The sequence below is a fragment of the Thalia democratica genome, chromosome 4 (genome assembly GCF_965202585.1).
Source record: "Thalia democratica chromosome 4, ktThaDemo2.hap1.1, whole genome shotgun sequence".
Lineage (NCBI taxonomy): Eukaryota > Metazoa > Chordata > Thaliacea > Salpida > Salpidae > Thalia > Thalia democratica.
Genome location: NC_139168.1, coordinates 46,936,201 through 46,962,541, shown reverse-complemented (window position 1 = coordinate 46,962,541; position 26,341 = coordinate 46,936,201). Strand labels below are relative to the sequence as shown.

The following is a 26,341-nucleotide window of genomic DNA, read 5'->3' as shown; positions in this document are numbered from 1 at the left end:
AGTACCTTTAATTAAAATAAAACTTCGTTTTTATACAAATTAGAACTTATAACCATTCATACAGACTATATTCAAGTATGATGATTTTAAATGTGAAAACACTATAAAAAACTTTGTAAACTACTTCATTTGATATACATAAATATTAAAAAAAAAAATTCAAAATTTTTAGAGAAAGTCATAGATAAACACAACACTTTGGTAATTGATTTTTTATTATTGAAGCATCTTTTTGTAAATTGAAGCATCATACAAAAAAATCAATAAGCATATAATAAAAAACTAAAAGCTTCATGTTGTAATTAAATTTGACTTGAAGCAAAATATAATTGTCATAGATTTAAATTTTTTAATTTACTTGTGATTATATTGATAACAGTCGGTACTAATAACTAATTTAAATGACTTTATAATGTAACAAAATGGATAACTTTACTATGAGAAACTATGATTAAGGCGAGCTTGAACTGATGAATGCAATAAAAATACAAACTTGTTATATATGCAGCGAAGAAAGTACGATCTATAAGAAAAGTTGAACAATTTTCATTTGCTTATAATTTGCACATGTATTGAAACTAGCTATAATTTAAAATATTACAACTGGTGTGTAATTGAAAATAAACGAAACAACAGAAAAATAAGTTCTACTGCATAAAATTATCATTTACAAAACTGCAAAAGTTGTATGTACTACTGCGGTATCCTACTTCTAATATTTTGGTTGTGTAATAAAGTTGTGGCGTTAAAATACAAATATTAGCTTGTAAATATAGTGATAGCTGGATTGATTTAGTTGATTTTTCCTAAAGTCAACTTCTTGTACATTTCAGAAGCGCTGAATATCATGGAATCTATGATACCAGCAACTGTAAATGCTCCACCGATGATTGCACATGCCTGTTTTTATTATTTACTAAGTTTAAGTTATTTATGAATAATACTTACTTAATATGTGTATTTTTCAACTGAACTAAATCAAGTTCATTTGCATTTGTAAATACTAGAGAATAAAGGAATATGAATAGAAAATAAGTAATATGACTGCGCAACTAAACCTAAATACATGTTTTATAGAAATAAGTTAAGTTTTAATACTAAAAAGTATCTAGGAGCAAAGTATATTTATAAACTTTTATGTTTAGTTAAAAAAGAATCAACATATTTTAGCAATTAAAACTTCCAAAATACATTAGAAATCAAAAACATTTTATAATCCGGATTTACTTAAAAAAAATTTGCAGGTCGGAGTCGGAAAAAGTCTTTTGCGATCGGTCGAAAAAAAAAACTAAAAAAGACAGTTGAAAAGTAAAATTCCAACAAAATAATCATTGAACAAGCACCACTGTTTATTTATGTTAATATAAGACTATATTTGTAATATTTCTTTAAAAATGTTGAGTAATATTTTTTACTAATATATGCGTTGCAGACCGAATATGTTTACTTAGTTCTTAAATATTTACTAACTACACCAGATTTAGATACTAAATAGTATACAGCCACTAACAACTAGTTTATTTTTATAAGATACGTCTGCTTTCTTATAAGCATTGAAATATTGACTACTTAAGCGATATATAGAAAATAAAATACAAAAAAAAAAGTATTAAGGAAGTAAGAAAGCTTACTAATTAGTAGGTAAACAATTAAAACATAAAAAAAAACAGTGCAAAATAACTGAGGTCTAAAAATCTTATCAAATTTAACTATAAAATATCAAAATTCAAAATAAACCACAGTACAATGATGATAACAAACTTTTTCAACAATTTAAGACTAAAAACAGCATGTAAATCAATAAAACAAAAAATTAAATCCTCAAGAAGTTAAAAAATGAAAGCTTTAAAAAATATATTATCAAGTTTTTTGTTTGTTGTTTATAAGTTTCACTAAAGAAAAAGACCAACTGAAGGAATAAAAATTGTAAAAATTATACTGATTTGTAACTAAAGGTAATAGTCAAAACAATGAAACTATTATGAAAAAAAATAAATTAATTGCTTTAAAATAAAACTATGTTTATTTCTGATATAAAACTTTAAAAATGGAAGTGCAACTTATTTGTCACATAGCATAAGAGACTATGTAAGTAGGAAGTTTATTTCAGATATGTACTCGGAAAAGAAAAATATGAGAATTTCAAAAATTCAATGACATTTTTTCATGTTTTTGCTTCTAAAGTACAAATTTTCTTGTAAGTACTAAAACAACTGTTAAAGTTTTGACTAAATGATATAATCTATAAAAAAAAACATAATACTAATTTTGTAACTCCGATACTTTTAATATTTTAGTATCTAGTTTACTAGTTTTTGGTGTATGATATACTACAACGTAAAACTTTTAGGGATAAATATTTTTTGAAAAATTTGTGACATTTTTAATGTCATTTTTAAGATAAGGTGACCAAACTGGAAAAGAAAATTTTAATCTAGGTCGAATATAAGTTGTAAATTCGCTTTTTAAATGAAAAACTGTGATTTATAAAGTATTAAGCGTCTGATAACATTTACTGGAAGCATATCAGTAAAATAATTTGTATGGTAATTCCATTTTAGTTTGAAAAAGTGTAAATGCAAAGGTAATTAAAACTTTTAGTGGCTGGTAAATTAGTATCAAGTAATTTAATCTGAAATTGTTAAATTAAGATAAAGTTATAAACAGTGATATTTGAAAAGTATTAGTCAAAAAATTTATCTTATTTTTACTGCTACCTTGAATTAAAATATGCAAAATATTATTTGTTTCAAGTTTTTATATTTATTGAGTACCACAAATAAATTACTTAATTTCATAAAGTTTTACTTATTAAATATTTTACAAGCTTATTTTAAAGATAGTTGCAATTTAGCCAAAGAGCACATCACAATTGTAATATTCTTTAAATAATTATTTTATTAAAATATATACTTATTCATTAGGGGTAGGTGTCAAATTTGCACGAGCAGACAAAATTTTACGAGGGGACTAAATTGCACGAAGATACTCTAGCACGAGCAGACAAAATAGCAAGAAGACACTTTTGCAGGAAGGGATATTTTTGCACGGAGATATTTTTGCATAAGTTGAATTTTTTATTATTCAAATTTTTCAATACTTTTATTAATTTTTTCTTTTAAATTAATTTATTTTATTTATTTTGTTATACTACCGCTGTAACCCCTAACCCTTACCCTCGGTTGGTAACTTATTTTAATTTTAATTATTTGTTTTTTTAAATTTTTACTATCAGTGTTACCCCTAACCCTTACCCTCGGTCGGTAACTGTTTTTCTATTTCTTTTTAACTAATTTATTCTTATATATTCATTTTTCTTAATAATTATTTTTATTTTTACTATCACTGTTACCCTTAACCTTTACCCTCTGTCAGTAACTTTTTTTTTTTTGTTATTTCATTAATTTTTCTTCAAGTTTATTTTTCTGTCTTTTTCAATATTTTAATTTCTTTTTTTTTTTAATCTCGTGCAAAATTGACCCTTGGTGCGAAATTATCTTCGTGCAATTTTGTCTTCGTGCAATTTTGACCCGTTCCCATTCATTAGCATTACTCTCTATTTTAGTTAAAGCTATACTTTATTTTTGTTTGGTTTAAACAAGAATTTTATAACTGAAAGAGTTTAGATAGAAATAGTTTGGTAATATTTTAATTGAAATAGTTCAAAAGGGAATCGACTTGAATTGAAATTGATCGGATGTGAGTTGATTGTATATTGGAGATTATCAAATTTCATATAAAACAAATAAACTACAATTTTTTGACTTACTAGACTACACAAGCTTAGAATAAGAAGTTAAAGATACACATGATTTTTTTTGGTAAGGTTCAACGAATATAAAACAGCATTAGTATGTTATAAATTTGATTATAACAAAAACTTACGTATCAAATAAAAAACAGTAGAAACAAGTAAATTTTTCTACAAAATGTAAAAGCAAATGAAAATAATGGTAGTACAATTAGAAATCTTATTACAAGAGTTTCACAAGTCACAATAAAAATTACAAAGTTAAAATAAAAAAATTCATAATGGAACTAATTCTAAACTTTACATAATCTGCTATTACTATATTTTTTTTTCTTAAAAGTGATACTAGATTTAAATATTAAAAAAAAAAAGTCCTAACCTAAACTACACACTAATACTATTTTAAAAGTACAAAGACAAAATAGCACGAAGCAAAATGTAGTTTTATAGAAATAAAAAGTATACATTGTAGTTAAATAAACTATAAGGATATCTAAATATTAAACTAGCTATCAAATATTTCTTATCTTTATTTTAGATTATTCTGTGTTATTTAAATATTGATAAAAAAGACAGTATAAAATAAGAATATAACAAAATACTGTCTAGAAATATTAGTTTGATAAAAGCAAGTATACATGCTTGTTTATACTTTTAGTTTGGCAAACTCAACAACGGTGTTACTAATAAAATATATAAAATGAAATAAATAAAAAGATATCAATTAATCTCACCATTGTAATAAAATGATAAAATGGCTTTCTCTTTTCTGAATATTTCACAGTTATAGGTGTTAGCTCATATCTAAACCAGATGGCTGGCATTATTCGTTGACCGTGACCATATGCTATATAGTCCTGTATAAGTAAAGTTTACACAGTAAAGAAAAACTAAGTAGTTTGTAAAAAAATACAACTATGTTACTTAGTTTTGTGGTTTATTGGTAGCACTATTTTACACTTCAACATTTCAAATGTGTTTAAAACACTTTTTATTTCTATTAATCTAACCATTACCTTGTAAGCATGAGTATATTGGTACATGTATTTTGTATCACCATCATGGGTGTCATACACGGTTGGCACTATTTTCATCACATAATCGTGTGATGCTACGCCTTTAAAAACAAGATTATTAATAAGCTGTATTTTAAGAAAGAAAAGTATAGGTCTATGATAAATTACGTATTGTAATTCAAACTGAAAATAAATTTACTACCACTTTAAAAGTTAACTTACTAAAAATAACTTTTTGGTTCTTGATAATAGCTTAATATACCTTAATTTAAACATCTATCTATCCAATTTCTGAGTTATACTTGCTTCAAGTATATAAATTAAAAACAAACTAAAAATTTCATATTTAAACAAACTATTTTTTTAAGTTAATATTAAACAAGCTTGATATCAAACTAAATAGAATTCTTTGTTTATAACTAAAACCAAATTATTTGTTAACCGTAATGTAAATCTAATAAACTACTAACTGTTTTTATCTAATGTAGATTGGCCTTCGAGTGCGTTAAATGCAGATTCTTTAACATTTGTCTCCTGTAATAGTTGGAGTTTAATTAAAAGTTAACTATTGTTATTACTTAAAACAGGATTATCAAATAGGTCGAAAATCATAGATGAATAAAAAAATTATTATAAAAAAAGGCTTTCCAGTATAAAATTGGGGAATACCGACCCATTAGTTTAGGAACAGTTGGTTTAAAAGTTTAAACTACCATTTTAGTCAATTAACATTTTCTAACTTTGACAAACACTTAGTGCTACTAAAAAGTATCAGATTTATTTTTTATTTAGATTTTCAAAAAAAAAAACACTTGATAAACTTTTATTTGAATTTAAAGTACAGTTCTTATTCACTTATCCGGACATGTTGGGCAAGATTTTTATGTAAACATGTCCGGATAAGCATTTTTCCGGATAAGTACAAAAATTTTTTTTTTATAATATAAAATAACTGCAGTATATTATGCGATGCATAACAAATAATAAAGGCTCAGCTCCTCTGTTTTTGCTTTAAACTTTAAAAAAAAAATTTTCACTCTAAAATGTTGTACAAAGTCGACCTGCCTATGCTAATCTGCTCTATTACAAAAGAATTTGGCACATTTTTTAAACTATTTTACAAACTTCTAGTTTAATTTCAATGATTAGTGCAACTCGTTTTCTTTTTTTTTATGTCTTGTCTATTTTTAAAACTGTTATACATTAATTTTCTAAAAAACTTAAGAGTTAATCAACTTTCAAAAAAACTTGAAAAGATTAAATAAAAAACTTTAAGTCATACTTTTAATAACATTGCTTAATTTTTTTTTTAAACTGACTTACTTTATATACAAAGGTTTTTTGATAACTAAATCAGCTTCGAACAACGTTTAAATGAAAGCATTAGTAGTATGATCACGTCATAATAATGAACTAGTTTGGAGAATTTAAAAATCATTTAAAATTTTCTTACAAAATGAAGGCCTAAATATTTGTATTACACAAAAATGTTTGTCTTTAATATTGAAAAATTTTTGAATTTTTTCTTGACCGAAACTGTGCGGATAAGTGAGCGTCCGGTTAAGTGAATTAGAACTGTACATAGCTATTTGTATTTGCTTTTAAATTGTGAGTTTTTGCTAAAGTTTATCAAAATACTATCACTATACTAAAATTTATTATCAAAAACATTTATATGCATGAATTTATTGAAAATTTTATTAGAAATTTGTTTACTTTTGTTAAAGCTGACGTCTTGCTTACAAAAGTAAACAAATATTTAAAACTTTATTTAGTGATATAATTTTTCCTTTTTCTGTATATTAGAATTACAAAATCAAAATCAATGTTTAAAAAAAGGCTAATTTGAATATTAATGCAATACGGACTACATCAAAAATTTTCATTAACAATATTTCTTTTAAATATTATGTTTCAAAGTTCAAAAGTCTAATATGATAAGGAAGCAATTGAAACAAAAAATCATGAAAAGATATAAGATCCATTAGTTTATTTAATAAATCTGCTTCTACTTGTTATACATCTTCTATTCTACTTTAATTTGTACTTAGTAAAGAACTAAGTTTACAATAACTTATTGAACTTGTTTTTTGATAATATTACATACAAACTATTTTCTTTTTTGTAAAATAAATCCTTAGTTGATTTTTGGAAAAAAATCTGTCAATTTACATTATATATGACGAACTCACACCGAACTTAAATGCTTCTTTGTAGCCAGTATCATAACAATTACTTCAAAAACAAAAATCTAAACATAGCTTAATAAAACTTATAATGTAGAACATGTTACCAAATATCTATCACCAATTCTAAGCTCTTTTATAGTATGTGTCATATCTGGTTTTTGTGGTTGTTCTCTTGATCCATGAGTGGATATGTGAAAATTTCCTGGCACCTGTAAAATATCAAACTATAGCATTTTCAGCAAATTGTTTTGAAAACAGATACGTAAGTTTACATATAACTTGAATAACAGTTTTTTTAATAAGACAATTATCTAATTTTTAAAAGGTTGTGTACTTGCTATAGCTTGATCGAAAGTATATAATAATAATAACATATATTAAAAAAAGTCAAACAGCATTGAACACATAAAAAAAAAGTTAATTTAGAAATAAATGTAGTTTAGTTTACTACAATATAGCAACAAAAAAAACATGTGTTTTTTTATTTTAATATTTTTAAGGGATAAAAAAAGTTTAAAAAACATGTATTACACTGCTGTTCGACATCCTTAAAATTTCAAAACAACTAAACTCATGGAGTAATTAAAAGGTGTAACTGTATAGAAATATACTTTAGAATTAAGAAAAGTATTTTGCAAAATGATATCATCATGTTAAAAAAATTATAACATTACAACCTATGGTCGTTGGAATAAGTATTGTAAAGTGTACTGAAATTGTACAAAACAGCACTTATACTTTTTGTAAATGATGTTTATAATAAAATATACTTTTGAACTCACTTAGAGGTGTGTTTTATCAGTAGAAAAATAAATAATAAATTTAAACAAATCATATATATTTATTAAACCTTTTTAATAACTTGCATTTACGAGTTAAGAAAATTTCTGAAATAAATTTGAAAAAATCAATCATAAAATTATAACTTTAGAGAAGAAATGAATAATTTTGTTACTTGCATTATATTAAAAAAAGTATAACAATAAGGTACTGTTTAGTAAATGAAACTGAAAAAAAAAACTTTACTTTATTGCATCTAGAGTGTTAATAAAAAAGCTTATTGTCATTTTCAATCTAAATTTTAAAATATTTTTCTGCCTGACTTCAGATATATTTAATCTAGTATATCAAACTTTTTACTTATATTATGATTACATAACTTACAACAAAGTATAATAGTATAAGAATATTAATTAAATGCAAATGCCAGATGTACTGAGACAAATCAAAATAATGCACAAACTTAATTTTCAAAAAAATGTATGAACGAATTCTTCAAATGCAAAGTAATAATAAACTAGTAATTAGAATTTCCATGAGCAATACTAATAAAAAATATTTATAGTAAATTGAATTTATACTTTTCCATTAAATTCACCATTATACTTTTTCTCTTACTTTCAAAAACTACAAAAAAAAACAATCTACATATAGGTTATCTTAGCTTAGAAGTACAAAAACATTGTCAATTATATCAATAAAAACTCTTAGTAAAATAAAACTAAATATTTTAAAACTAAATAAAAGTAGTTTTATTTGATTTTTAATCTTAAAATTTCACTCACAAGATATTTTTTTACTACATACCTTTGGTATTATTTTCCTTCTTAAATTTTTATAAAAGCTATTAACCATATTTTAGCTTTAAATACTTACTTTCAAGTTAACTTTAAGGATACTCACAAAGTAATCTCATAAAAAATATTTGATATACTAATTATAGTTGATAAAACTTAAACTAATTTATTTATTAATATCAGAGTGAAAAAAAAAAAAAATACTTTTACTATATTATTTATTTTTCGCAACAACTTGTTTGGAAAGCGTGAAAAAAACTTAGACCTGTCTTGTTTACATTAAACTAACTTTCTCTTGTTTTACTTTTATTTATTCATTGATGTAAAAACAATGCTACAATTAATTTTAAGTTAAGATATTAATATTATAGGTTTGATTGTTAATTGCTCAAATTAATAAAATAATTTTAATGAACTTTGCATGTTTTTATTCAGACTTTTTATTTAGTGCACTGTAGAGCTCTTTGAGCAAAACGTAATTCGCTAATTAAAGTCTTGAAAAAAATGTTAAGACATAATAAAAAACAATTGTTAGAGACTAGTAAAACTTTCTTACTTTTGCAATTCTGAAGGAAGAAGTAAAAATGCACCCATTGCCTTGATTGATTGGTATTTTGTTTGTGTTTTCAATAAAACCTACTTCATGACGACCCATTGAATCTTGAATATCCAAGCCAATGTCTTTAACATTCAATACATTAAAATAAAAAATATAACATTAGAAAAGAAATATCTATTATTTTTATATCTAGCAAAACTTAGGTACAAAATTTAGTTTTTAATTAAAAAAGTTAACTTATTTCATCAACAAAGTCATTCTGCAAAAATATATCTTTCAAACTAAACTTCTGTAGTTAATATTATACTATTTAAATAGTAAAAATTAGGTTCAGATTAAATAAAGCTTAGGTAAGCACAACTTTTGAGAAAAAAAAGTTCAAATCATTTATTGATATTGCTGTAAACTTAAAAAACACATATTTAACAAATAAAAAGTACCCGTTTTGTTTATGATATTACTTAAACAATTTTAACAAAAGTGTTGTTCAAAAAATTATTCAAGTATGAAAGTAACTAACACAAAATGGCAAAATAAACATAAATTGTCCACTTACATTCACATTTCATTTTAGGAAGCTCAATATTAATCATTACAGGCACTTTGTCTGATCCCTTTTGTGGATCATCTACATAAAGGTGGCTGGTCCTTAAAAAAGATTAAAAAAAATATTGTATTTTGTGTAATAAAATTGGTTTTAAAAGATTTTAGATTGAAAACAAATTTAATTATAAAAGTATAAAATTAAAGTAAAAAAAATAAGTGTATAAAAACTAAAACATTTTAAATAGAATTTGTTTTAAGTTTGTAAATATTAAAGTTAGAATATTCTGCTAAAATTTCAAATATATACTTGCTTCAAGGTTTAAACAATATTAAAAAAAAACAAGTATAGAAGAAATTAAGTTTAGACATGTGTATACCAGGATTTCCTACAATGTGCAATAATTAGTTAGGGAAACATGTAAACAAATAATTATTTATTTAGTAAAGGGGCGATGTCTAATAAAGAGGGAGGCAATTGTGAAAATGAATTTGCAAAGCCCTGTGGCATACTTTTCTTTAGTAATTTATTATTCAATTAAACCCTAGGTTAAACACTTAAATTGAAAATTTATTCCGTGAAAAAAAACAAACAAAATGTATCAATGATATCATTAAACATATACAAATTATATGTAAATTGTGTATATACTAGTGTTAAAGAGTCTACTTTTGAGGAGTAAAAACTAAAAACAAAAAAAAATATATTGTGTTAAAAAGATATTTTGATAGACTTTTATAGTATTATTAAATAATTTAATTAGCATTATTAAATGTATTGAATATTCCAAGTAAGAATTATTGTTATATAATTAAGATAATCTACAAAAAAATCAAACAAGACTTACACTTCAACTGTGAGAAAACTTGCTAGCTCAGAAAAAAGGAGGAAGAAAATAAAAAGACAACATCCTATTGAAACTGAAAACAGTTTTAATTTATTAACAATCAAAAATTATATAAATAAAATTTTTTATTAGTTAATTTTTTTTTATATATGTTATGTGTGCTGTTCTAAAAAATAAAATAAAAACTAATAATCAAAAAAAAAGTATTAAACAAAAATAACTAATACTTGAAATAATTATAACTTTTGTCAGTTTAGCTTCTCTAGTAAATCTTTCACTATATAAAATTTTTTTTAAACTAACTTGCAGCTCCAGTTTTAGTGGGTTGAGTTAAATCTTTTGGTACCTTTCTGTAAATGTCAAATCTAAAAAATATTTCCAAAATTTACTACAATTTGTTTTGAATTTAAAGAAGTAGACAATTAGAACAAACTTTTAAATGATGGAAACCAGGGATAAAGATATTAAACTTTATAATTTGAAAATAGTCTATTTGTGTGTGTATACAAAAAGATAATGGGATCTGTTAATGACAACGACAAAAAAGTGCTCAAAAAGTTTGGTACTAAGACCAAACGCAAGATTATTATAATGGGATTTAATTATTTAAGTACATAATTTGTTTCGAATTTTGCTAATATTTTTTCAAATTTGTTTGAAGTAAGTGAATAACCTACTATTTGTAAAAAACATAAGGTTGAAATTTTTATTCTCTCATTAAAAATATAGTATTTTAACTTAATTACCTATTTTTTTACTTTAAGTTTTAACAAAGTTAAGATAAAAAAAACTTTGCGATTTTTTCAATATTATGATAATAAAAAAGAAACTACCTTCGTATATCAAATCCCATTTTTTTAAACTTTTTTGTTTTCTTAACAGTGAACAATATTTTGAATTTACGTGTCAAGCTTCTATAGTAATAAGCCATGCATTGAAGATGCAAAATGGCTTTTAAGACTTTTTATATGTTGAGCCACCAACTCGGAGACACTATCTATATAAACAGTTAAATCAGCTGTATTTTAGTCTAAAATATTTCATTGTTTGATATATGAAATGATTTGTGTTTAGAAACTCAAAATTATGTTTTTAAAATTTTGGCATCGTTGATTTATATTAACATTTTATAAAAGTTGGCTATTTCATACTTAGATATTTAAATTAACAAAAGCTAAACTTGATGTTTTATTAAGAAAAAAAATTGTTTACTCAAAATTATTCGAAATAAGTTTGTTTTCAAAAAGACAGTTAACTGATAATTACAATAAAGAGATAAGTTTTGTCGTATTAAAGTTTCAAATCTGATTGGTCTAATGTCTTTTAAAAATTACTATATCAAACCTTTATAGTTTAGATTTGTAAGTTGTAAAAGTGACAAAATTAATTTATTGCTCTTGATTTACTGTTTTAAAAATATAAATAAATGTTATGTACTTAGATTTTCTATAATTAATGTTGAATTATTTTTTTTAAACGTTAACTACATAACTTTCTTTATGGGTTATATAAAAAGTAAGTTAACATTTCAAAACAAAAAATCGGGATGTATGTAAAGAAACTTTATCATCAATAGCTTAAATTGTTATTTTATGCACAACAGTTAGAAATATCAAAACTATAAAGAGTATTATTTTAAATCGAAAGTATTATAATTCGTAGCTTTAATCAGTAAATCTGCCAATAGGCGTCATATTAACAACAAAAACAAACATTTTTTTAAAAGTAGACCCAATATAAACAAAGCTTATTTTAATCTGGCGACTCTAAAACTTTGATTAAAAACAAATTAGGAAACAATAGAACTATTGACGCCTTATCAATAATTAATTACGCTTAAAATTAAGTCATATCCAATTGTATATTTGTTCGAACTTTATGATTTTTAATATAATTATATAATTAAAAAAAACTGAGATTTTTGATTTTATGGTCATGTAACTTTTAAAAGTAATTTCTTAAGGTTGGATTTTTCTACACAGTTGTTCTAGTTAGAAGCTTATGCTTATTTTCAAATATGATCTAACTAAAAAAATTGCTTTAAAAAACTGCTCATAAATTTGTAATTAAAAAAAAAATTTAAAGTTAGATTTTACTTAAGTAATAAATTAATTTTACTACGAGTAAGCTTGTTTTCAAAAGATATCGAGTATCGACTTTGTAAACTAACGTAAGCGTAATAAACTAACGTTTATTTACTAATATTTACTTTGTAGAAAAATATTGATAAATATTTGTATAATAAAAAGTGAATAAACAAAAATTAAGACTTAGTAAGAAGTTGCATGAAATTAATAAATACTTAAATTATGTTTAAGTATCCGGTGAGTTAATTTAAGCTCAGTTTCAGTTTCGTATAAGGGACTTTAAATTTAAAAATATATTTATTATTTTTATTCAATGACTTAAAGCTTATATCAATACTATAATCTAATTTATATTGTCAAAATGTCATACATAGATGGGGCTCACTTAATGCAGCTATCAGGTTTAAATTTATTAATTTGTATAAAATATAAATTGTTTCAAAGTCGAAATAAGTCAAACTTTACCCTTGACATTTTACTACATTTCTTTTGTCCTGGACATGACAGGGCATGTATCCTGGTGTATTACTCGATAACTGAAATGTTTTTTTGTACACCAGGTCCTTGGACTAAATATGTGAGCTCTTTTTTTCGTTGAATAAACAATTACAAGAATAAAAAATTTATAGACACTATTACTGCTTTGTAACTTAAATTTTTGTCTAACAAAAACAATGTAAAGGAATGGTCTTGGCTTATAATGTCATTTTTGCAATGCCAACTAAATTTGTATACAAATTTGCTTAACTTTTTTTTTATGGTAGTAAAAGTTATAGAGATTTATAACAATTTTAATAATTTTGATTGTTTGACAGTTGGTGTTATAAAATAAAAACACAACAATTTATAATATTAATATTGTTGTAAGTGAAGTGTGCTTAACTATCCTTTAGAGAGTGCTACCTCTTGTATAGAAAGTGGAGATAAACTTTGTTGTTTTGCTTGTTTGCTTGAAAAACAAACATATTAAAGAACTTCATGTTAAATTAACCTTCTGAAGTTTAAGAATTTTTCACAATACTACATTTAATTTTAAAACTTGATAATTCTATTTTTCAAGCCTTAAAAAACAATTTTTTTTTCCTTGCTTTTTGAAAATTTTGATAACTCATGTACAACTACTTTTTAGTTTAGAATGTATTTACTATTGAGCTTAACCTTTTTTGCTAAGATTTGGATTTAGCTGAATTTTGATTTCAAAAGAGGATTTAATTGAAAAGACTATAAATGTTTTTTTTTAAATAAAACTTATATAGTGTTACTATACTCAGACCAAATCAGGCTATTTTGAACTTTTTCAAGATTTAAAAAAACTTTACATCCCACTGGCTCATTTAAAGCACAAAATATATTTGTTTAGAGGGATTGATAAAGTATGATACCTTTTAATAGTTAAATTTTGGAAAACTAAATAAAATTTACTTGAAAAATTTAAAACAACAAAAATATTTTTTGTTAAACTATGAATATGCTCATATAGATACATTTTAGACTATCTATAATTAAATGATAAGTAAATCCTTGCCAATAAGTTATTCTTATTACTCTTACAGTTTACTTCACGTTAATACCTTCCTGGCGTATTATGTTCCTTCAATTGACATAAAGCAAGTGTCTCATTACTTCCTGTTAGAACCATTGAATTATAAATGTCCTCTTCTTCAATTGAACTTGTAAATAGTGCACACTTTTCTTCTACTTTAGTTATAAGTCTTTCACCAGTAGTGTCACCATTCAAAGGTCACCAACATCATTCAGAGAATTACGAAACTCATTGCTGTGTAGATTTTCATAGCTTTAATGGAAAACTTTTAAATAAATATTGATTTACAAAGGTTGTAAAACCAGAGTATTTGTTATTCTTTTCCAGAATTAGACTCAGTGAACAATCAATTCACACTAAAATTGATTGTATCTTAACTCTCCACCATTACACAACTCCTGTTCCAATATAGCAGATAAGCCCAACTTTGAAATCAGTGTTAAGCATTTGTTATTATCATATAAGAGGAAAAACTCTCTTTGGTTGAGAATTTCTAAGTTCTTTACAAATCTTTTACAAAATATCTCTTCTTTATTCCTCTGTGTTTTCCTCTACTGGGTCAAACTGGGGAACTGGAGAACTTGACTAGCTTGTTTAGGAATGTGAAGCAAATTTGCAGCTTAGGCCCATTTATAATTTCAGCTGCAAATAAATGAAAGATGCTGTGAGGAGTTTTTTAGTTAACTGAAGCATTGCATTAAAAAAATATTGTTGTGAAGAAGTCTATATGCATAAACATTTGATCTTAGCAGCTTTCTTACCTGTTTGACAGTTAATTTTGCTCTTTGTTTTACTTGGAGTCTTTGACTTGATTCTAATTTAGAAGATAGCTAATGAAAAATAACTCTTTATTTAATTTGTTTAGGTTATTTTTTAATAATAATAAATAATAACAGTCTGTAAACATATTAATAGAAGATGAAGTACATTAAAATAAGCTACATATTGTTACACTCAAGCTGTTTTAAGATTTTGAAAATTTATTTTGAGTTGATCCAGTTATAGATAGTTAAGTAATTTAAAATTAACTCATGTTCTTACTATTTTTGTTGTTTAACGGTATTGTTTTCAACAATTATGTTTCAATGTTATTATAGATTGCGCTAGTAAATATAAAAATAATTTTTTTCATAAACTTTTGTAAACACCAAATATGGAAGCATATAACTTAAAGTTCTGCTCTCAGTGATGTAAACAAAATAAAAAATAAAGCATAAGTAAATACAAGCTGAAAACAGTAGTTATCAACATCTTAAAAATTTTGAAATTTACGGATAAAAAAATTGTCAACCAAAGCAAAAAAAAATTTTTATTAAGGTTTAGTTCTCTTTAAACAAGTATTTTTGTTGACTAAATTTATATGACAACAATAGAAGTAAGAAAAACTAAATTCAAGGGTAGGTTGTAAAAGTTTAAACAATTATGTCAAAATGGATTTTACTCATGTTATATGATAAGTTTTGATATATATCTCTAATACATTTTAGTTTATACTTTAAAAGTTGTAAATACAAAAGATTTATAAAAAAAAAATCAAAAAAAAATTAAAATATAAAAACATGATCATATGTAAAAATAAACATATAAATTAAACTAAGAAAAAGCATTAAAAAAATACTAAAAAGATTATCTAAAAATACTCCCTATAGTGGTGTGTACTGGACACTGTGAGACAAGTTCATTTCTCCTATTTAGGATTCTTCTCCAATTAGCAGCATTTATACATAGTCTTTCCAAATTGCATAAGGTGCCTAAAAATTTTGTTTAAAATTGATTTTACTTGCTTGATTATTCTCCATTTGGTTGTTTTAATTTTCATATAGGTTTCATAAATAGTTAACTGGTAGGGTACAGTTACTGAGTTTCTTTTTGTTAGCTTTGGAGAAAGAGGTTATGTATATAGTCTACTCTTAAAAGATCTACGTACATAGCAAATGTGTTTCATATTGTTATTATTCTCATGAGAGTCACTGGTTTTATATATAACATATACTGACTTGCACTTATTGTCAACTAGTTAATGCCTTTATTCTTGCAGATACTGAGATTTGAGTCTGTGGTTGATTTTTCAAAGTAACTTTATGTTGTGTCTGCTAATAATTGTTTTAATACTTGGAGAGCAACTGTATGATACTTTGATGCTATTTCTATAGAAAATTTTGTTGAACTCATTGAATTTGATAAATTGTTTGTCCAGGAGTTTTAAGAACAAAATGCTAAATTTTGTTTTTATAAATTCACAATGGATTGTAGAATACACATTTTCTCTTCCTGTATTTTGTTGTATCATTATCAAGTCCTATTAAGTGTACACTGCTCTTAATAAGTTTTAAACTCACTAATATAATGTTATATAAAGACAATATTGTAATGTATATTATCTTTAATACTACACTTTTAAAATAGCTATTTATTACACTCTCTAAGACTAAATGCTGTAAAGTTGTTGTTTAAGAATTCTCTTTTTAATTAATAAAGACTTACTAAGCTGAGTTCTAAAATAAGAATACTCATAAAAAATATTGACATTTAAAAGAGTCATACTTTAAAGGTCACTATTAAGAACAGAAAGTTATTAAGTAGATATGTTATTTTTAAAACTAACTATAAATATATATTGAATTTTTAAAGGCGGTATAAAAAAAGTTTTATAACTTAAAAAAATTTTTTTGTTAAAGTTATTGCTCAGAAAAATAATAATCTACAAATAATTTTTTTAAACCTTAAAAACAAATTGATATAATCATGTCCAGTAAATAAGTAAAACAAAATCTTTCAATTTTTATACTAAATTGTTTTTTACAGCTTCAGAACCATGGAGCTCTGAGGCTGTTCTTATCAAACCAATGGAAGGTTGTTTTGTTTTGATTTTTACAAGGTGATAAGAAATTGTCTGTTAGCAAACATGTAATAAAAAATTTAAATTTAATAACTCATTAACTATAATTAAATTGCATGGAATTTAAACACACTATAAAACTTTTATTATTGTGTGCCTAATTTTTAAAACAAAATAATCTTTAAAACAATGATTAAAGGTATAATTAATTTATAAGTTTGTTCTATTAAAAGTATAGGTAAATTCTTTAATATTTAATAATATAATATTTTCTTAAAGTTTCAGTCTTTTATAAAACAAAGTTTATATAAACAAATATTTCAATTTTATAGAAAACCAAATACTTCCCTATGAAAGTGCTGTATGTCTCTCAGTTCAAGCCTTCCTACATATGTGTGACCTAAACTTTAAAGTAAGTTGTACTACAATAAACTTTTTTTTTATCATTTGATGTTTTGAACAAACTTTTTTATATTAAAAAAAATAATCAATAAATTACATAACATATGGGGCTCACATACAAGTGTTCACCTTTTGGCTCAACGTTTCCACGTCAGGCGAGAGCAGCATGTCACAAAAAAGCTAAAAAGGTTTATTTTTAATGACAACGTTAAGTCGAAAGGTGAACAGTCATCTATCCAAGAGCACCTCATCAACAACTCTGTTTGTGTTGAGAACTACCTGGATAGTAGGTTCAAAATTCTATCTAGAGCGAGAAACACTTACCATCTCTCAGTTCTAGAATCTTTGTTTATTAGAACTTGTGAGCTGAAAGTTTGCAAACAAAGAGATTTTTACAATTTAAAACTTTATAAACAGCGTGTTTTAGTACTATTGTTGTCGTTTATTGTCGTATTTTTGTAATGTACTTGTTATTTAGTTTTGTTTTAGGTAAAATTTCTACTATCTTAAATGTTTTTGTTTCAACGGTTTTGTTTTTTTATACAAACAACTTCAAGTCAGCTAAGTTTAATTCAACTATAATTTAAACATTTTAAACATGCTTTTACGCTTTATGACGTAACAATTTTTAGCTATGTATTTCAAAATTACTGTTTATAACTAAATTTGCACTATATAAGTATCAGTTTTTAGCAAGTCTATTCTGATGAAGAGCTAAACAAAATTAATTAATAAACCTTTTAAAAATGAGTGACTTATGTTTAAAATTTTTAATTTTGTTTTTTAGTGTAACAAAAAATCATTAAGTGTTATTTTAAAAACATAAAAGTGAAATTAATTTTAACGAAAATTTATAGTTTGTCAGTACTATTATATATATAACAAAGTTTTACAGTTGTGACTAACGAGTTTTGTTAAAAACAAAACCCAGATCTAAGTCCACCAAAGGCTTGTAGTCTGATGATCAAAATGATATGATTAAACCTTAGTGTTAACTTGAGCTTGTCTCATGGCATATATAAGTCTAGGCTTAGGCTCTGTTAGACCTTTGTTAATGTTTTCTATTATATATAACTGGAAAATACTATTAAAAAAAAGTTGAATACATACTTAAAAGCACAACAAGATATTTTTTTAAGTTATACTTTTTAGTGTTATATAGTGTTAATTTTAGTATACAATAGAATTATGCAAAAAAAAAAAACTGCTTTAATGTAACATTAAACGTTTTTTATGAGTGCTGAAATTATTATTTTTGATGATAACTAATTAAAATGTAAAAAATAGTTCCATTTAGTTATTCTAAACTATTATAGTATAGTTTATATCAGGTTATTTTCTGAAAGTTTAATTATTTAATAACTTTTATGGCCCTTCAACCAATGGTTTGGTTATATTTGTTTAAAAACATTTTTTACAAACTTTGTGCTGTCTTAAAAGGATATAATATACATATGCTCTCAGTTCTGCATATAAAAATTACAGTCATTTAAATTAGCATTTAAGTTTTTTTATTGCCAACACCATTTTATTGACTACACAATATTAAAAAGAATTATTGTCCACAATCTTTTACATAATTGTTAACAATAGATTTTTAGTTTTTTGGGTCCCTATAAACACTAGGGTGCATATAAAAACTACATTTTTAAATATTTAGCTCAACAAAATTTCACACGTAAGAAATGTCATTAATGTACTATGCAAACATATTTACAGTCAAACTCTCAATAGTTTTAAATTAAATACAACAAATAAAGGTCTAAGGTAGATGTGGATAATTTTTATAGCCTGCTGACCATATTGAAAAAATAGTCATTTATTGGTTGAACTTGCAATAAAAAGTCTTAAATGGTAATTTTGAAAAAAAGTCTTAAAATATATAAATAAAAAATAACTAATATCTCAAGAAAAAAAATCTTAATGAAATGATGATTTAATAAACACTACTGATACATTTGTAAACACTAAGTTATGAGTACATCTAAATATATCTTTTACATAAATTTTATATATTCTGCACTAGTAGTTTTCTAACTAAAACTAACTGGGTGAATCTGGACAGTACTTTGCCTAGTACTAGTCAATAAGATCAAATTTATGTCATAGTTGGGCCAGGGGTAAATTTTTTTGAATTTTAAGGTTATAAATAAGTTTAGGCTAGTTTACAATGACTCAAGATAGTTTTTTGTTGCTCAGGCTAGTTTTTTTTTTTGCTTTAAAAACAGGGCAACCCTGCAATAAGCTGCTACTAGATTCTATGTTCAATTTCTGTTTAAACTGTATATATATATATAATAAACAATGAACTTCACCGCACGATCAACAACAACAGCATCCGAGACAATACTATGAACGGTTTCGTCCATATTAAGACTCATCAGGCAGGAACTGTTTTTCATATATTTCAACTATATAAATGTTATTTATAAGTTTAGTTACATACTTCTCAATAAATTTTGTTATGATTTTGAAAAATATTAGTTTTATTTTCAAGAGGAAAAACATTTAAAAAATATCAAAACAATTAACAGATTGAACAATTACCAAATGCTGAATTTATATCACCTTCAGGAAAACTACCTGTTATTCAATGTGGCAAATATATTATTTCAGAACCTAATTCTATCATCGACTTTGTTAAAGTTAAAGTGAGAAATTTGCTTTAATTACCATTCAAGTTTTATATTTTTAATTGTCAAAACGTTTTTATAATTGGTTTTTAAACTGTATCAATAACTTTGAAATATATTTACTAATCTAATCAAACATGCAAACATTTATGTACACATAGAATTATATATATATTGTTTTTTATTTGTAATTGTATACTTTTAAAAACTTTCAAAGTAAAATTAAGTAAAATCTAGGGTCACAGATTGGATGATCATCTAACTGACGATGACAAAGCAAAATTGAAAGCTTACATGTCTTTGGTAAACAGCAAATTAACACCTGCTCAAAAATACATAGCGTGGGCGCTTGACGATACTGACGAGGTTCTTTATTAAAACTTTTTATTAGTACTGAAAAAATGTTTACTATTTTTTTCTAATTTGTGAACTTGTCTTAGTAATTTACACTATACACATACAGTTTTTTTACTCAACGCCAATAAAGTTTACCTTTGTTTGATATTTTTCAATATTGTAAGTGCATTTTAATTAATGTTCGAACAAAGCAAACTTTAGATTATAAAATTTTACTTTAAAAGACCTAAAAAAATTTAGAAAACATAATTAAAAATTTTTTTTTGGAGAACCTGTAATGTAAATAAAAATAGTATTAATATTATGAATATAGTAGTGCTGAACTAGTTTCAACGAGTTGACCTTGATGAGTCAATAGCGCTTCGCAAGTAAAAGATCCCTCTGGCTTAAATCTATAAAAAAAAATTTAAATAGTTTTTATGATGATTGTATTTTGAAAATTGCTCAAGTAATTTTGTGGTACATAATTTTATATGTACTAATATAAATTTTTATCTATTTACTATATCAGTGAAGCATTTTTTATTTCAATGAGTACTAAAAGATATTTGATGTATAATATAAGATATTTACAAATAGATAACACGGAAGAGATATGGCAGTGTTTATCCGTGGCCACTCAGTTATTTTCTACCTTACAAGAAGCGCACATCTATGTTGCAACATTTAAAGGCAATAGGTTGGGGAAAAAGTGACAAATCTTTGACTAAAGTTGAAGAAGAAGTTTCTCGTTGTTGCAACGCTTTGTCACAAAAACTGCTTGATAAAAAGTTCTTTTTTGGAAAAAAGTAAGCAAAAATTACAATTTTATATTACAAAATAAATATATTAATACATTTATGTTTGTGAATACTTAACAAAAATAGTTAATAAAGTTTTAATATTATATGATGTTTTTTTACAACAATTTGTATGATAGTAAGTAATATTCTGTTACAAACACATATAATATATCTGGTTTTTTATGTTTAGAATGCAATTATTTATCAAGCTAACAAATTTTTAATATTGTTATAGAAACCAACAAGTATTATTTTATTATAAGTTCAAATGACACTTAATTAATTTTAAGCGTAATTTTGATGATACTTAAAAAGTATAAACTATTGCTAAAACTTTTGAATATTTTACTAAAGGCCAACGGAATTAGATGCTGTTGTTTTTGGACATTTGTACACTATTCTAACCACAACATTGCCAGATAATAGACTGGCTGCTACTGTACAAAAATATCCAAACCTTGTAAAGTTTTGTAGAAACGTTGAAAAAAGTTATTTCGGAACATCAAAAAATTAAAAACTAGTCTACATTTTTTATAGGTTCATTATTTGTTGAACTTCAAATTAAATTTTCATTAAAAAATAGAATAATTGTTTCTTAAGTTTTAAAAACGAAGCTTTATTTTTTTAATGTCATAAAAATATGCATTATATATTTTTCGTTATACTTAGCTAAGTTTTGTTTCTAACACTACATAAAATCGATAAAGTGTAGGTATAAAAATATATACTTTTTGAACTTTTAATTAAGAAAAAAAAAAAGTTTAAAATTTGTTTGAGTAACACTTAAATTACATAAAGAACTGTAGAAATTGTTGTCATGTTATGATACAAACAATAAATTTTTAACTTTTTTTCTACTTTTTTTCTAATATGCTGCAAAAAATAAACTAACTAACCACAGTTAGTGTCACTTGCGTTTCTAAGTTTTTTGCGTCTAAAATTTTTGTCATAAAATCTCTTTTTCATGGTTTGCAATTTAAGAAATGTATAGATTAGTAATTTTTCAAATATATTTAAGCTTCTTTAAATATCAACTTAAGATCTGTTGCAACATCTTTAAACAAAAAAAAAATCTATTTTTTATACCTTTAACTATAGTTTCTAAATTCTGAAACCCTAATTTGAAACATGTTAGTTAAAAACGTATACTAGTTTTAATTGTAAAAGTTCTAAGCGTACAAGGCTAAAATTAAGAAATCGAAATGCATAAAGTTTTAAAATGTGCTAGATAAAAGCGAGTGACTTACACTTTTTTAAGCTTTTATACCTTATTAAGTTTAATATTTGTTTTGATCAAATACATGTATATATATATTTATATAGAGTAGTAGTAATTTGACTTGTGCAGAAGTTATTTTTTAAGATTAGCTACCTAAAATTGTTCAAATTTGTTTGACACGTCATGGTTTGTATTTTTTGTGATTTAAAAATTTTGCTCAAAACTTTATTATTGTTATGATGACACGCTAAAAGCGTAGAAACTATAGTAAACAAATAGAAAGTCTGTTTTATGTTTTAAGGTAACATTATAATAAACAAACTGAAGAGCTTTTCTGTCTAACATAATAGTGAAACAATTGTATTTGTAAAAAGTAGTGTTTTATTAATATGTATATATATAAAATACCTGGAATTTGAGAAATTTTGAATAAAATCTGGAGTTTCAAACAAGATTTAGTAAATTACCAAAACACTAACAAAACATGTGGCAAGTAAGCTAGTTTTTAGTAAGAAGGAAGCTTTCTAGAACGAATTAGTCGACGTATTTTTTAAAAACAGAATGTAGAACTTATTTAAAAAATTAACTGAATAATTTTAGTAGAAAGAATTATTTTTTATTATTAAAAAATTATTTCTAGTAGTTACTAAACATTCACAAGTTGTTAAAAGATGAAATTATGTAAAATATGAGTTTAATTTGCATTATTTTTATTTTTAAAACAAAGATATTTATAATATAAGTTATAAAAAATACATAGAGCAAAACTACTTTATAACAGCTACTAATTATAAACCGATAACTTTTATTTTATAAGGATTTTTTCATTTAATATAGAAAGTTCAATACATAAAACCCCAGACTATATTAATTTTTAATATTTGTAATGATTTACAACTCGATTTTTCAATAAAATTTATTCCGTTTTTCCAGTTAAACGAGATTTTGTTTCACTGTGACATAAAAATAAGTAAGGGACGGTCAACGTGAGACTATATCTTACCCTCTAAGCAGCAACCTCTTGTGTATGACGTATTAAAAACAAACATTAAGTCATTTATGACTCATTATGATCTGTTTTAAAAAATTTACACTCAGTAGCATTTAAAAATTATTATTTCTTAAGATTTGGTTTTTGAGCTCGTAAAAAAGATTGTTTTATACAATTTCTTGATATTAGGTGGTCTGCTGCGATTTAGTTTTCAAAAGAGCATAACAAGTCATATTAGTGAAAGACAATAAAGGCAAAGGAATACAGAAATTAAGGTAACCTTGCTTTTGAAGAATCTTTTATTATTCTAATATATCAAAAATAACTTGTAGCATCTTAAAAATATAACTAACAGAGTAGTAAATAGTTATTATAGTTTATTGTACAAGAAAAAAATACGCTGAAAATATTTGGTCCTAAGACCTGGTGCACAAAAAACCTTTCGGTTATCGAATTACACACCACGGATATCTTTTAAGGTCTTGTCCAGGACTTGGCTTTTTAGAAACATCATAAGAATTAAGAAACGCAAGAAAAAGACAGGCAACAAAATTTTAGAATCTTCTAGCAGAATCTGTGTTGTAAAGTCACGTAACTTCTACCCCTTAGTGGTTTTTTGCAGTTCCTAACTTCCTAAAGCTGATGGATAAGCGAAGTCATTTACGTCCTTAAAATAGTTTTGCTATCAAAACAAAACGTATTGAAAAAAATTATTGACACCACTTGTTTGTAGAAACTTAAACGCTTTGTTGATGATTCCATAAATTAATACGTTCACTATCAAATCAATAGTAACTTCAGAAGCCCCTGGTAAAAATTTAGATCTAGCTAACATACTTGGAAACTACAAAAGTACTGCTAAGTTGTGTGTAACCTCTGCCTTAAATTTAAAGAATCTTAGTAGCTTGTTTTTGTTAATTTCTTCAAGAAATGAAGACATATTTTAAAACAATTTAAAAGTTATCGAGGAGTATAGGAAGTGCCAGACATCAGAAATAAGAATAGTTTTAGAACCGAACTATTGTGAATAAGATTTTATCAAATTGTTTTAATTTAGATTTAAATAAATAGGTAAACTAATGTTAATAATTTATATATTTTTTAAAAGACAAAAATCTGAATACCTGTTTAACATAAATTGTAGAACTATACAATAAAAACTAAAAATTTTTGTTACCATAAAATTTAAAAACAAAGTAAAAAATAAAGTTTTGAAACTTCCTTTAACCTCTTTAAAAATATCAATTATACGAAATATTAGAATTTTATTAGCTCAATTTTGGTAATCGAATTGATTGTATAATATGAGTAGTTGTTTGTTTTTTTACTAAACATACGTAATTAATAAAAAAAAGTCTAAATACATGAAATACAAAAAGCTAGAATGCTTATTTTTTGTGTTGTTTTTATACTATTTACCGCACTAAATAATTTATTATTGCAACTGCAACAAAATTATTAATTTTGAGGATCACCAGATGCACCCTCTACGCTATGGAAATAATATGACCACTAGAAAAATATTTACGGCAAAGACTTTATACTAAACAAATAAGTTTAATAAAAAGTAAAAAAAAAGTATAAATTAATTTAAGTGTAAACTGTGATAATAATTTCATGGTTATGTGTAATTTTTTGATGCAAAGCAAGTAAAATTTATTTTTTTTACAAAAGTATTGCAGCCATCGTAAGTCTATGACGAACAAACCTGGTCTATATCTACAAAAGTTTCACCACATCTGGTGCTATAAGTTACCAAATCCTATTTAAAAGCATTCAAAAAAAATAAACAAAAACTTGTTTACATCGATTTAAAAACATTCATTAAAATTTTAAAAGAGTAAAAAAAAAGTCGTTAAAGAAAAGAACTTAGCAATTTTGATCAATCAACAACATGCTTTATTGACCCAATTAAGTAAAAATATGCCAACATTTGAAGTATAGATTAGTATTTTTTGTAAAATATTTTGATACTTTTTTATGTTAAAAAATATCAGTCACTTTAAAATTTGTAACGATTAACGCTTTCTGGGCAATAGCGTGTTATATCAAATTTAAATCACCTGCTTCATTATCGGTTAATTTTTAATTATCCAAAAAAAAGAAGACATTTTTTTTTTTACAAAGTTATTAAAACTATTTGGTGACACGCTATTAGGAAACGCTCGCAAGGCTAAAATTCAGCAGAGGGTCCTAAGCATAAACGTGCTAGGAAGTCACCCCATTTGCAGGAAAAATATGGGCAAAAAGGTCAGTCGACAATTTTCCCACAGACAGTCAACCAGACCCAACTGAGACTTTAGATGTTGGTCCACCAACATCCATAGCTAACAAGTTTTTAATATTTTTTTCTTTTGGTGTCCTATTTTTGTAGTAAAATATTGTTATAAAAACAAAATCTTAAAATAATTAAAGTTATATAGTTCTTTTTACAGGGTTGCCAAAAAACCTGAAACCCTAGAATTTGACAATTTAGACTAAAACACCTGGAAAATTATGAATTTGTGAAATTAAAAAAAAAACCTGGAATTTTGAACAAAAATCACTAAAAAACCTGGAGTTTTAACAACTTTTAGATGTTAAGTAGTAAAATTTCGATTTGACACAATGAAATATATCATATAGATATTTTTTTAGCATCATCACAATTTTTTTTAAACAGTTTTTAAGAAGCTTAACAGTATCTTTTAAATGTTTGCAGACATTTTAACATAGTTTTTAACCTCGAAATAAACATTAAACTAAAAATAGACCCAAAGATATGTACTTTCGAAAACCTGGAGGAATTTTTGAAAACCTGGAGAAAATTTGACAAAAACATTTAGCAACCCTGTCTTTAGCAATAAGTGGAGACCTTTATTTGTTATATATATTTAAAGACAATAGCTTTGAATAAATGATTTGGCTAATTTTATACTGTTTTCCGTGCAGAAGTATAGTTTACAAAAACCATATATTTAAAAATAGTTTGTTTGTTATCTTTTACTAATTATAGCAGTCAAGGG

At 24.5% G+C, this 26,341-nt stretch overlaps 2 protein-coding genes across 2 annotated transcripts; one reads left to right on the top strand and one right to left on the bottom strand.

The window, feature by feature from the left end:
• Positions 1-250: 250 nt before the first annotated feature.
• On the bottom strand, positions 251-11,365 carry LOC145834196 (endoplasmic reticulum-Golgi intermediate compartment protein 1-like). Its single transcript, XM_082941572.1, has 10 exons — positions 11,317-11,365; positions 10,787-10,848; positions 10,484-10,556; positions 9,649-9,740; positions 9,090-9,214; positions 7,061-7,165; positions 5,238-5,301; positions 4,768-4,868; positions 4,486-4,608; positions 251-900 (listed from the first exon to the last, which is right to left on the bottom strand). The coding sequence occupies exons 1-10, from the start codon at positions 11,334-11,336 to the stop codon at positions 793-795; spliced, it is 873 nt and encodes a 290-aa protein (XP_082797698.1). The 5' UTR covers positions 11,337-11,365; the 3' UTR covers positions 251-792.
• A 1,540-nt stretch (positions 11,366-12,905) lies between these two features.
• Positions 12,906-22,060, top strand: LOC145834274 (metaxin-2-like). The gene is made up of 7 exons (XM_082941662.1): positions 12,906-12,971; positions 16,919-16,966; positions 17,285-17,364; positions 19,889-20,005; positions 20,225-20,353; positions 20,924-21,132; positions 21,481-22,060. Exons 1-7 carry the CDS (start codon positions 12,932-12,934, stop codon positions 21,638-21,640), a joined length of 783 nt encoding a protein of 260 aa, XP_082797788.1. The 5' UTR covers positions 12,906-12,931; the 3' UTR covers positions 21,641-22,060.
• The last annotated feature ends 4,281 nt before the right edge of the window (positions 22,061-26,341 follow it).